General features: G+C 43.0%; 1 protein-coding gene across 2 annotated transcripts; it reads right to left on the bottom strand.

Moving 5' to 3' along the window:
• Positions 1-159: 159 nt before the first annotated feature.
• On the bottom strand, positions 160-10,780 carry SFT2D2 (SFT2 domain containing 2). 2 transcript variants are annotated; one of them, XM_074852308.1, is made up of 8 exons: positions 10,597-10,780; positions 9,911-9,997; positions 9,512-9,597; positions 8,342-8,423; positions 6,285-6,320; positions 6,107-6,165; positions 5,296-5,325; positions 160-4,654 (listed from the first exon to the last, which is right to left on the bottom strand). In XM_074852308.1, the coding sequence occupies exons 1-8, from the start codon at positions 10,657-10,659 to the stop codon at positions 4,615-4,617; spliced, it is 483 nt and encodes a 160-aa protein (XP_074708409.1). In that variant the 5' UTR covers positions 10,660-10,780; the 3' UTR covers positions 160-4,614. The 2 variants fall into 2 exon arrangements, with proteins under 2 accessions (XP_074708409.1, XP_074708418.1); XM_074852317.1 differs by lacking the exon at positions 6,285-6,320.
• Positions 10,781-11,012: the final 232 nt, after the last annotated feature.

Below are 11,012 nucleotides of genomic sequence, written 5' to 3'. Positions count from 1 at the left end.
GTGTACACAGCAAAGGAAGTGAGGATAAGACAATCACTTTTTTAAAAAAACAAACAAAACAACACCAAACAAACAGACCAAACAACCCACAGCAATTCCAGAATCATCTGGAGAATCAGCATAATTTAAAAACTCCATATTAACCATAAGAACAATTCATTCAATGCAATGACAACTTTATTGAAGGAAAAACCCCAGCACTTGTAAGTAAAGATTTCACTTTGTTACAGAGAAAGTTGTAAGTTAGGAAAAAAGATGTTTATCAAAGTAGAAATCAAACAGTGTAAATACATAGAAAAAGCACAACAGCAATCAGTAACAATATAAAACATTGTGGAGAATCTCTGAGAGTTTGTTTTTTATTTTACAAAACAATTCCACGGCTGTTAAAAAAATTAGTGTTGTCATATTACGGTGAGGCACATTGTTTTAAGGAAATATACCATTTCTGTGCTTTCTGTCCTACATGTTATTTGTCGTGGTTGTAAACAACAGTATTTAAGACAAACGTGTGTTTAAATGTCATCCTCCTCCTCAGTTTTGAGAGTCTACAGTAGCAACAGTGATCTTACTTTCATTAACACGATTAAGTACCAAAACTAAGCAAGAACTGTTCTCGGAAACTCAGAGGCTTTTCCAATCTCTTAGCACACAGCAAAAGGGGATGAGCTTCAACTGCCCACACTGCTCCACGAGGCAGTTCCCAGAGCAGGAGTCGCGCCAGCTGCCATCGACCCACAAGGTAGGATCGACTCCAGCCCGTGGTCCTGCACCCGAGCAGTCTCCACCATTCCCGCAACTTGCATAGTAAGTATCCACACATAAAGCCTAACACTCTCGTATCTTTGTCCTTAAAAACACGATTTCTTAAAAGCATTTAAACTTGGTGCAGAAATTTCTTCCTTGTTTTTTGTAACAGCTCACAAACAATCTTATTACTGTAAATACCAACCAAGACAGAATTGTTCACATCGTCACTGTAGAATCCTCTCAGATAGTACCAGTATTCACAATGGACTTCACATAAAATGGAGTAAAACTTTGAAGTAATGAAAAAAGATCCTGCATTTTAATTTATTTAATCTCAGCACTTTGGGAACAGAGGACTACCGCCCTCTCCATTTCCATTTCTACTATATCTGGAGAGTCAGCTGATCCCAGATGTGCACACTGCATGCTAGAACTGTGTGCTGAGGCTGCTTGGTTAAGGTTGTTAGCTGTGCTGCAAGAAGTAAAGGAAGTGGATAGACAAGTCGACCAACAGCAAGGCTGGGCAAAAAAGCACTTTCTGGTAGAACCCCAAATCCTACCGAGATGGACATCTAACATCATACAAGTTTCTTAAGGAAAGTCAGCCTTGAGTTAAGTGCTGTAGGCAACCAAGAAAGGACTTTGGGAAGGAAGGAGCTTTGTGATTTAGAGCACAAACGTCTCTATTTGCAGTAGAGCGCACACAACAAACACTCCTGCCTTGACGGACATCAGGATAGAAAGAGGGCTTCAGAAATACCCACCACGCTTCCTGCCAAGCAGATCACCAAAGCTAATGATATCAAAACTGAACACAAAGTAGTTTCAATAACAAAAGAAAAAAATGGTATAATGGTATAATCTCTTTCAGATTTAAACTGGTCAAGAGGGAACATTCATATATTAGTTTACTTCCTGATTATGTAAAATCATATGAAGTATTTTAACAAAGTGGAAAAATCTTTTGCTGATAAACTTGGCAATAGCCTGAACACAACTACTTGTAAGTGAGTAAGAATCTGAAGAGCTTTGTTCTGACAGAGAAGAGTTATTTCAAAGCAAAACTGCTTGTAGATGAAGCGACAAACCCTGAGTATGTTTCACATATTGGCAAGAATATGGTGAGTCTCTCCGACCGTCTGACCTTCACAGGAACAGAATACCACACCAAAGGGCAACATAAACCCTAGTGGCACTCTGGTGATGCTTATGTCTTTGCCATCTCTCCTCGGGCTCCCTTCCTTTAAGGGCACAATTGCTTAGCCTCATGTGCTATGCAGCCAAACGAAGATTTGTTCTTCTCTCTTACTGAATAAAAGGCTGTGGAGCTGGAATTACAGTTTTAAAAAGGATAGGAGGGGGGCAAGAAAAAAAATCCATTTAAGTTTACCTATTATCTATTGGTAGTTTCCTGAATTTCCTACTTTTACGTGGTTGTGCTCACAACAGTCAGCTAAAAGGTTCCAGTTAGCTAATGTTCAAGCTGAAACACTGATGTTCAGCATACCCAGTTCTAGTCTTCTTCTAAAGGAACTGCTAGAGAGTCAGGGTACCACAGCCTGGCACGAGCTAGTCAAGGAATAACTAATAATCTAATCTGAAGTATTCAAAAAAAGAACCCCAGAAGCCAAATTCCATTATGCTGACTGCAGGGATGATCTGAGGTAATGTAACTTTCCCAGAGAGGGGAAGGAGAAATAATGTATGTTATACTTGTAGCGTTTTCCAGGAACACCCAGAGATGTTAAACCTAAAGAAATGTTGGGATGCAAAAGGCATTAGGGTTGCTTTTCAGTTGCCCTTATACAAAGAAATTCTGTAAACATTATCAAAGTCCTAAAAGACTAACACAGGTCCTCTGACAGATGTAAATTAGGTTTTGAACCTACTCCCTGATATCAAAGACACACATCAGTTTAGATACTTGTCTTAGATCAGTCAGGGAAAAGAAGCAGCACTATTCTTTAACTCCCAATCTCTCCTGGGCATTTAAGCAATTCTTCTTTTCAAGAAAAGTAATAGTCAACCTACTTATTTCAACACTAACTTCCAAATCCTAAAGGGAAAAAAAAAAAAAGCACCAGGACATAGCACTGAACATCACCCTGTGTAACGGATTCATCCCACCATCAGCACCATGTTCTCAAGGTGGCATTTTCCAGTCAAATGCCTTTGTAACAGTAACTCTAACCAGCTCGAATCCACAGAAAGCCTGTCAAAATTTCCCTTTCCTACCATCCTCAAATGGGAATACTTTTTTAGCGAACCCTAACAGCAAGATGGTACTGTGCTTTATAAATTGTCAAAATCTTAAATTTAAGTGTCCTTCTGAATTCACTCAGTTACTAGTAACTTTCTGGAAGGCACAGACTTATTTGGCTTCGCTGTGGGCTTATACTTCATTGCCCAGTAGAACTAGGTTTTTCCTGCATTAAAATCTTCGTGGTACAAGTCAGGGATACGCTTGCCATGCAAACACAATGTTGTTAAATGACTAAACTCTTGGTAGATGGAGGAAGAGAGGCTTCCGTTCATGCTAAAGTCCACTGGATAATCATCTTCATAGACACTGACTCCAGCGGAAAAGTGAAAGCAGTTAAACACTATTTCACACAGCAGAAGCAGGAATCTGTGCTCAGATACTAAACAACTGACCACTGCAATGGCTTGGGAGTAAATGATTATACATAGCTCAGAAGATAAAGGGAATGTAGAGTGGCCTTGGAATTTGGATACCAGAGTTTGTTTGGAGCTGGCAGCTAGATTGTTACACGCTTTCTTTGCTATGACAGGCAATAGAAAATTGTACCTTCTCAAAACAGAAGTTCACTAGTGTATGCGAGAGCTTCAGGAGAAACAAAACTGATCCCACTTACAAAAAAAAAGAAAAAAGAAATGTTGGAGTTTTAACTTATTTACAAGTTCAGAGGAAAATGTCTTCTCTCTGGCCCAGACTGCTTAAACCATAGCTCACTTCCAGCTTATCAACAGAGTCTGTCCTTTGAGAAAGTACATAAATTATCTCTTTGTTTACCTATCACGCCCTCAGCTTTGCACTGCTCCTATGCTACAGCTGGGGAAGAAGAGAAGCAACTTGCTTCATGTGAAAAATTTCGGTTTCCTACCTTGTATGTATTGCCATTAGCTGTAGGCAAGGTGAAGAACTCAGGTTCCTGGCAGCTGAAAAATTCTATTAACCTTATTTTGCAAGTGCTTTTCCTACAAGAACACCTTTTTACAGACAAAAATGTCCCTTTCATGTATTTTAAGGAAACAACATCAGTCTAAACTGAAAATTAGAGAGACAAACACTTCATACTTACTCCAAAAGAGTCTTTTCATTTAGAATGAAATCTTTTAGAAGTCTCATAAAACTAAAATTTTGCAAGAGAGGTGGGAAGATAAAGAATACCAATATTCCATTATCCAAGGCAAACAGTGCAAAGTGACAAAAGGCTATTTAAATAAAACAAAAAACAAGTTGTCAAGATTTATTGAAAAATAAATCCTCTAGACTGGCGTAGTCCCATCAGAGTCAAGGTGGGGCATTTTACAGACTTCACGTATTACTTTGTTACGTTTGCAAAACCAAAGACATGATTTTACACAAGAATTAACATATCAAATTCTGGATCTCTGCCCTGTTTTTCTGTCAGACTGAACTTCATTTGATCACAAGTACCCCGTCCTACAGACACTGTTGCTTACAAAACCAAGCAATTGCACACACTGGATTTAACACAAGGAGTTTCTAACAAGCTGAAAGGCACGTGTTTAAGACAGAAGTAGGAAAATACATACACAGTGATCTTAACATAGTTCTGCTATACTTGCTAGAACTTTGTGAAGCATCCAGTATTCCTGTTAAGTCAGGCAGACCGAAACACATTTCTTCACAGCATCCCTACAGGCAGGAGAAAGAAAAAAAAAACAAAAAACAGAGTGACCTCAGTTATGCTGCTTGATGAGACCCACTCCATGCTGCTATCACACTGACACCGAGGACTTCACAGATCAGCTGACCACGTATTAGTTGCGCTTACATAATGTGCACGACCCCATGAATGTGTTAGAGGGAGGCGGGTGTGCTCACCATCCCACCTGCCCCGTCGCAGTGGAAAGGGCACCTGCAAGCCTGTATTGAGGCGGTGCCCTGAAGAAGGGTGGGGCTGGTGGAGCAGGAAAGAGAACTGTCTGCTCAAACACAGAACGCTGCTCACGGCAGAGAACAGGAAAAAAAGGTACACAAAAGAATACGCTCGTCTGGTAGCATTTTGGACCAATACTCAGGCATTCCAAAGGCAAGCTTTAAGTTCAGAGCGTGGTCAGCACACTGACATACAGGAAGCCCTCTTGTTTTGTAAGATTTGTGTTCTCCTGCTAAAGATGCTTAGTTTCATTTTCAGGTTATGTACATATATTCCCTCCCCTAAAACGCCACCATGGAAAAACTTCTGAAGCCATATATTACAATACTTTTATAAACTAATCTTCTGTAGCATTAAACCTCAGGATGACAAAAAGTAAGGGAGTAGGGAAGCTCACCTTGCAAACGGTATGAAGGAAATGCTGTACCTAAAAAGAAGGATTTTTAAAGTTACTCTTCATGTCAGATTTTATTAGAGTCATAAGCAAGAACAACCCCTCTGATGCTCTAAACAGGTAACTGCAAGATCCACAACCACAGTGAAGCTTTGAGTTTGTGAGCAACAAGAGTGAGTATCCTTGCAAGTCATCTCAGCCCAGCCGGGTTGTGAAACACTGTGGCAACATCAGGGGCCATACTGCAGAAGCATTTTAAACACATTTCTCCTGCACCCAATATTCTTCATGCTCCAACGCCTACAGGCAGGTAAGATTAGTCTTGAGGGCTGGCTAGATGTTCATATCAGTTTCTGTACTTACTTCTGTGACATTACACAGAGCATATGTTAACTTAAAGAACACTGACACTTAACTTGATTGGCATATCTGGGTCTTTTAACAAGACAAATTCAGCAGGGCATAAAAGAGGAATACCAGACAATAAGCCACAAATTGATTTAAAAAGGGAATGGAAAAAAAAGCAGTTTTACTTCAAGCTCATAGAAATTAAACATGTTCAAAGGAACTTCCCCAGAAATGAAGCCCTGAGCTCCATCTCCAAAGCCTCTGAAGTGGTGTGAGAGACCAAGAAGCGGGAACAAGTCAGCTCCTCACTGATGCATTGTCTTGCATCTAGGGGAACCATCTAGTGGAACGGTGAGGTAAAAATTCTCCTTCCCTTTAACTCCTGCGAGGTCAAAACCCACTCACAGTTCAGCTACTGATGTTAGGTGTAATAGGAAATGGAGTGTGCGGGGAGGAAATCACTTACCACGCCAAGGCAAAAAACTGTAAGATGCAGAAAAGGAGCGCGAGTCCTTCCTTACGCCACTGAAGGAGGAGAGAAGGGGGGAGCGGGGGAAAAACACAGCAGACAGAAACAACAGTGTAAGAATCTAATTTTTAAAATATATTCCAGTTATATATACATATAGGACTCAAGTACTCACCCAGAAAGCAGAACACAGTGTTAGTATGAGACACAACTAGAAGAAAACAAACAATTTCTATTAAACACAGAAACAACTCCAGTTTTTATAGATACTGTAACACTGTGATGGGTTCCTTCACAGAGACAGAAACAGATTACATAATTTCATAGTTTTATCCAATCCTGCATAAGAGTTCCTCTTATTTAAAATGCTCTCGCTATTACATTTCTGAAGCGAATTAAAGCAATGAGGAAAAATCAGCCTGATATCTCCAGAAAATAATTTTATGTCTGCAAAGGAACAAGAGGAAAAGGTTCCTACAGCTCTTTTGCAACATCAGCAGGTCCCTACTTCATCCCACACACTTCTTGGTGTCATAGGTACAGACCACACTTCAGCATTTCACGTAAGACTTTTCAGTTACAGCTGTAGTCCTTCTGCTTCTACACATGCCACGTTTCCTGTTGATTCTCAAGGTTACCATGGGGTTGATTGTCATTACTTAATTCCTACCAGTTAAAACTACAATACACTTCCAAGAACTTTCAGCTATTGCTCAGTAGCTCTCCTGTTTAATATAAAGTCCAGCACAGCCATTCAAACTGGCACTTTTTCTTTTTTCCAAGTTGCACTGTGTCCTTACTACAGTTAAAATCTTAGGGAGCAGTCGGCCATTTTGGATTATTTTCTGTTTTAACCCTCAGTTTTAACAGGAGTCTCCTTTTAGTTCAAGTTTTCATTTTCAAATTAAGACATGACAGCTCATTTAGCTATGACAGAAGCTGACACTTGATCTTCCTTCATCAACATCTAACAGCCTTTTGATACACATGTACCATTGTGCTGCTAGAGATTATAATGTGCATTCTACTTGAGTAAAAAAAAGAGATTTAATACTGCATATTCAAGACAGTAACACACACGTTGCCAAAGAAATCATATACCTCACCTCAACCATGACTACTGACATTAAACGTAGTTTTTCCATTAGTTTTAAGGTGGTAATTTGTGTATTAGTCTAAATACTACATTGTACATCTAGCAACTGGCTTTATTCCAGTGAACAACATTCCAGGCATTCTCCTGACTCCAGGCATCCTAAACGCATACAAAACAACACACCACACAGTAGGTTTCCAAGCACACACAGTCAATTTCTCAAATTATCAGTTGTCTGTAGCCTCTCTGGATGTTTAAAGAGAAAATAGGAAGCACTGATGGCAAGCAAATGCTCTGAAGACACTCACACCGAAAATAGGAGGACAGTTTCATGCAAGTTAAACCACCTTCCAGACTTTAGACTCTCCCAGAGAAAATTGGAAGGTTGAACAGACAAAAAACCACATGTACTTTAAACAAGAAAGAGTTTGAAACTTAGCAGCAATTTTCACACCCATTAGAAGGTTGGCTACCATCCCCATCTTCTGAAGACAAAAATAATTCCTAGGGTTGACTTCAGCTGTATGTTGAATTTGCAGTTTCATTGTGTCATACAAGTTTCAAAACCTGAAGCTATCAGCCAACTGGGATGATTTCTTTATTTTTAATGCAAGATAACCAAGGCATAGAGATTCCCCAGCTGCTTTGTCAGGAAATTACGATTTTATTCAAGGTAGAAATACTGACACAGCTCTTTAAAGCAAATCAGATGGAATATAAAAAGACAAAGTTATGCAAAATAAAATGCCATAGTACGACTTTTTAAAAACTAGTTTCCCATCTTTCATCTTTTAAATAACATGAAAACACGACGTTGTGACCTCAAGCGTGCTAAAAAGCATGTGCATGGTTCACACACGCCAGCCACAGACCCTTAACACTCATTTAGCAAAACAACCTGGCTTCAGCTCAGGCTTTCATAATTGGAAGGTGGTTTTCTGATGCTACACATACCTTTCCACTACCGCAGATGTGCAGGATGTTTGATGTTTTAAGAACAACAACAAAAAAAACCAACAACAAACCACCCACAAACACATCTTGAGATGTAGTTAGATCAATGTATATGAAAGGAGTTTACAACAGAAATTGTTTACAGATTAGCACGAGTTAAAACCGATTCCTTTGATACTTACTAACATAACGATAGTAGCAATCAAACGTGTAGGCTCAAACATCCTTTTCAATTGTTTCATTGGTCCCATAAGAAAAAGAGTGCTGTGAAAAATGAAACAAGATGAACACAGAGGTAGAAAAGCAAAGGTAAAACTAGGTGAGATTCCTCCTGAAGAGGGGTGATTTTGTTCAATTGTCTGCTGTCAGATGGGGCATCAGTGCACTATGTTGTTAAGGTAATCAGAGCTGCATAACAAAAGAAACGGGATATACAATGATACCAAATCCATTCCTGCTTTTCTTCGCGGAAGGTATTTACTCTGTAATTTTATTCACAATTGTTCAGTTACAATTAACATAAGCAGAGCAGAACCATCGAGCATAGGTCAAGGTCAGCTTCAATTAGATCACTCTTGACAGATGCTTTTTTAACCTGCTCTTCAAAAACACCAGCCACAGAGGCTCTGCATGGATTGCCAGGTAACCCAGCTCAATTCCTCTACAGAAAGAGCTGTTTTCAGGCCTGGATCCGTTCTCTGATCCCTTACCAGATCTGCCAGCCCTCATTTAGAGCCCTGGCGATTGATACTGCACAAATTATACAAGGTGAAAGTTTTATCCAAGGTGGTGTTTCTGCCTTGTATACTACATTATTCTGCCTCATTACTATATTATTTCCAATTCCAATCCCTGTGCTATCATTTTGTTACGTTTCCTCGATCACAGAAGGTTGTGTCTGTCAGAAGGTCAGTGGGGCTGTGCTTCAGGCACTTCAGTAGCCACGAAGGCTAATCAAACGGCCTCCCCTGACAAACAGCCCCAGCTATATTCACCAACACACAGAGAACATGACCAAATGCAAATGACAAGCACTTTTTTTTATCTTGAGGGGGAAAACCAAACAAAATCAAAAAACCTCAATGCTCAAAGCATGAGTTTGATTCTTCTTTACTGATGAGTAACTTTGACCTTGAATGCATTGCTAATAACAATAAACAAAAATTTTTCTTTACCATTTCAGGGCATTACTGGGGAAATGCTGTTCTTTAAAATTCAGCAACAAGACAGTGATCTACATAAGTGACTCTTCTCACACAAATGCAACAGTTTCTACTGCTTATGTGCCTTCACCTATCATTCTGCTTTAGCTTCTCATCTTTATTAGGGAATTAATATATAAAGATTGTTACCTCCCAATAGATGCAATATTCCCCAGTGTATAAAACACCGCAAAGAGCATCAGCCCTTTCTTTGGTACCCATAGCAGACAACTACCCTAAAAAAGAACATTTAGAGAGAGAAAAAAGTTAATATTGTTTTTAAATTGCAAAAGAAATACATCCAAGAAATGTCACGATACAAAAGAAGTCTTTGGAAAACTTAAACTCAAACTGCAGAATCAGACACACAAAAGTAAATTGCATTTATTGGCATTCTTGTTAAGAGTACTAACTCATAACTTCTAACAAACTGAGTCAGGTGTCTTCTCAGAGACTCAAAAAAAAAAAAAAGCCACAGCGTACAGCAAGGTTGTAATTATTGGGGGAGCTGAAACTCAGATATCAGGGAGATCTGGCAAAAGTCCTTACCAAGAGCGAGCACAGGCACCCGATTGCAAAACAAGCAACGAAGCCTTTCACTCTGGTGCCCCAGCCGAGCGAAGTTGCATCAATAACCTAGAAATGAGGGGAAAAACGAGGGCAGGTTATCCCTTCCGACCAGCCGCTGCTGCGCCTCCGGCGGGGAGCTTTCCTCTGGTAACCCCAGCGCACGGAGCCTCAGCCCCCGCGCCCACCGCCCGGCCCGCCCGCGCGCAGCGCGTTTCCCGCCAGCTCTCCACACAAACCGGCGGGAGGGCGGTTGTTTCAGCGGTTTGGGTTGTTTTTTTTTTTTTTTCTCCCCGCTTTGCCCACGCCAAGCAGGTGCACGGCACGCTCCGGTCCCCCCGCTTTATGGGGGGTCTCCCCGCGCCGGGCTCCCTGGGGAGAACGAGCCGCCCTCTCCCACAGAAGCCAGGGCCCCCCCGGCAGCGGCTGCTCGCGGGGTCAGACACGGGCGAGGGAAAGGGCCGCAGAGCGGCTCCGGGCGACCCGCCGGCTCCGCCCCGGGGAGCCGCAGGCCCAGCGGCGGGCTGAGGCGGCGCAGGCCGGTCCCGCCGGCGGCCGACCCGCGCCGAGAGCCCGCGGCGGCGCTGAGGGGCGGCCCGGGGTCCCCCTGCCCCCGCCAGCCGCCCCCCGCCCCGGGAGGGAGGAGGCGCGGGGGAGCGAAGCGTTACCTCGGCCAGGCCGCCGGGCTCCTCCGCGTCGCGGCCGCTCAGCACCCGCTTGAGCTTGTCCATGCCGCCCGCCCCGGCCCCGGCCGCCGCCCCAGCGGCTCTGCCCCGCGCCCGGCCGGCCCGGCCCTTCCCCTCCGCAGGGACTACCGGCCCCGGCACGCACCGCGCCGCCGCCGGTACCTGCGCCCGGCAGGTAGGGGAGGGCCGCGGCGGGGGCTGCCGGGGGCTGTAGTCCGCCGGGCGGGAGGGCGGCACCGCGCCCGGCGCTGAGGGGGCACAGAGCGGCCCGGCGGGCCCTCCGCTCCTGAGGCCGTGCCCTGCCGTCGGGAGGGGAGGAAGGGGCTGGGAAGGGGGGAGCTGGGCCTGTGCCCCCCGCGACAGCTCTGCTGGAGCCGGTGCACCCACCAGAGACTGCC

Source organism: Strix uralensis, chromosome 2 (assembly GCF_047716275.1).
Source record: "Strix uralensis isolate ZFMK-TIS-50842 chromosome 2, bStrUra1, whole genome shotgun sequence".
Taxonomy (NCBI): Eukaryota; Metazoa; Chordata; class Aves; order Strigiformes; family Strigidae; genus Strix; species Strix uralensis.
This window is presented reverse-complemented; position numbering and strand designations above follow the sequence as displayed.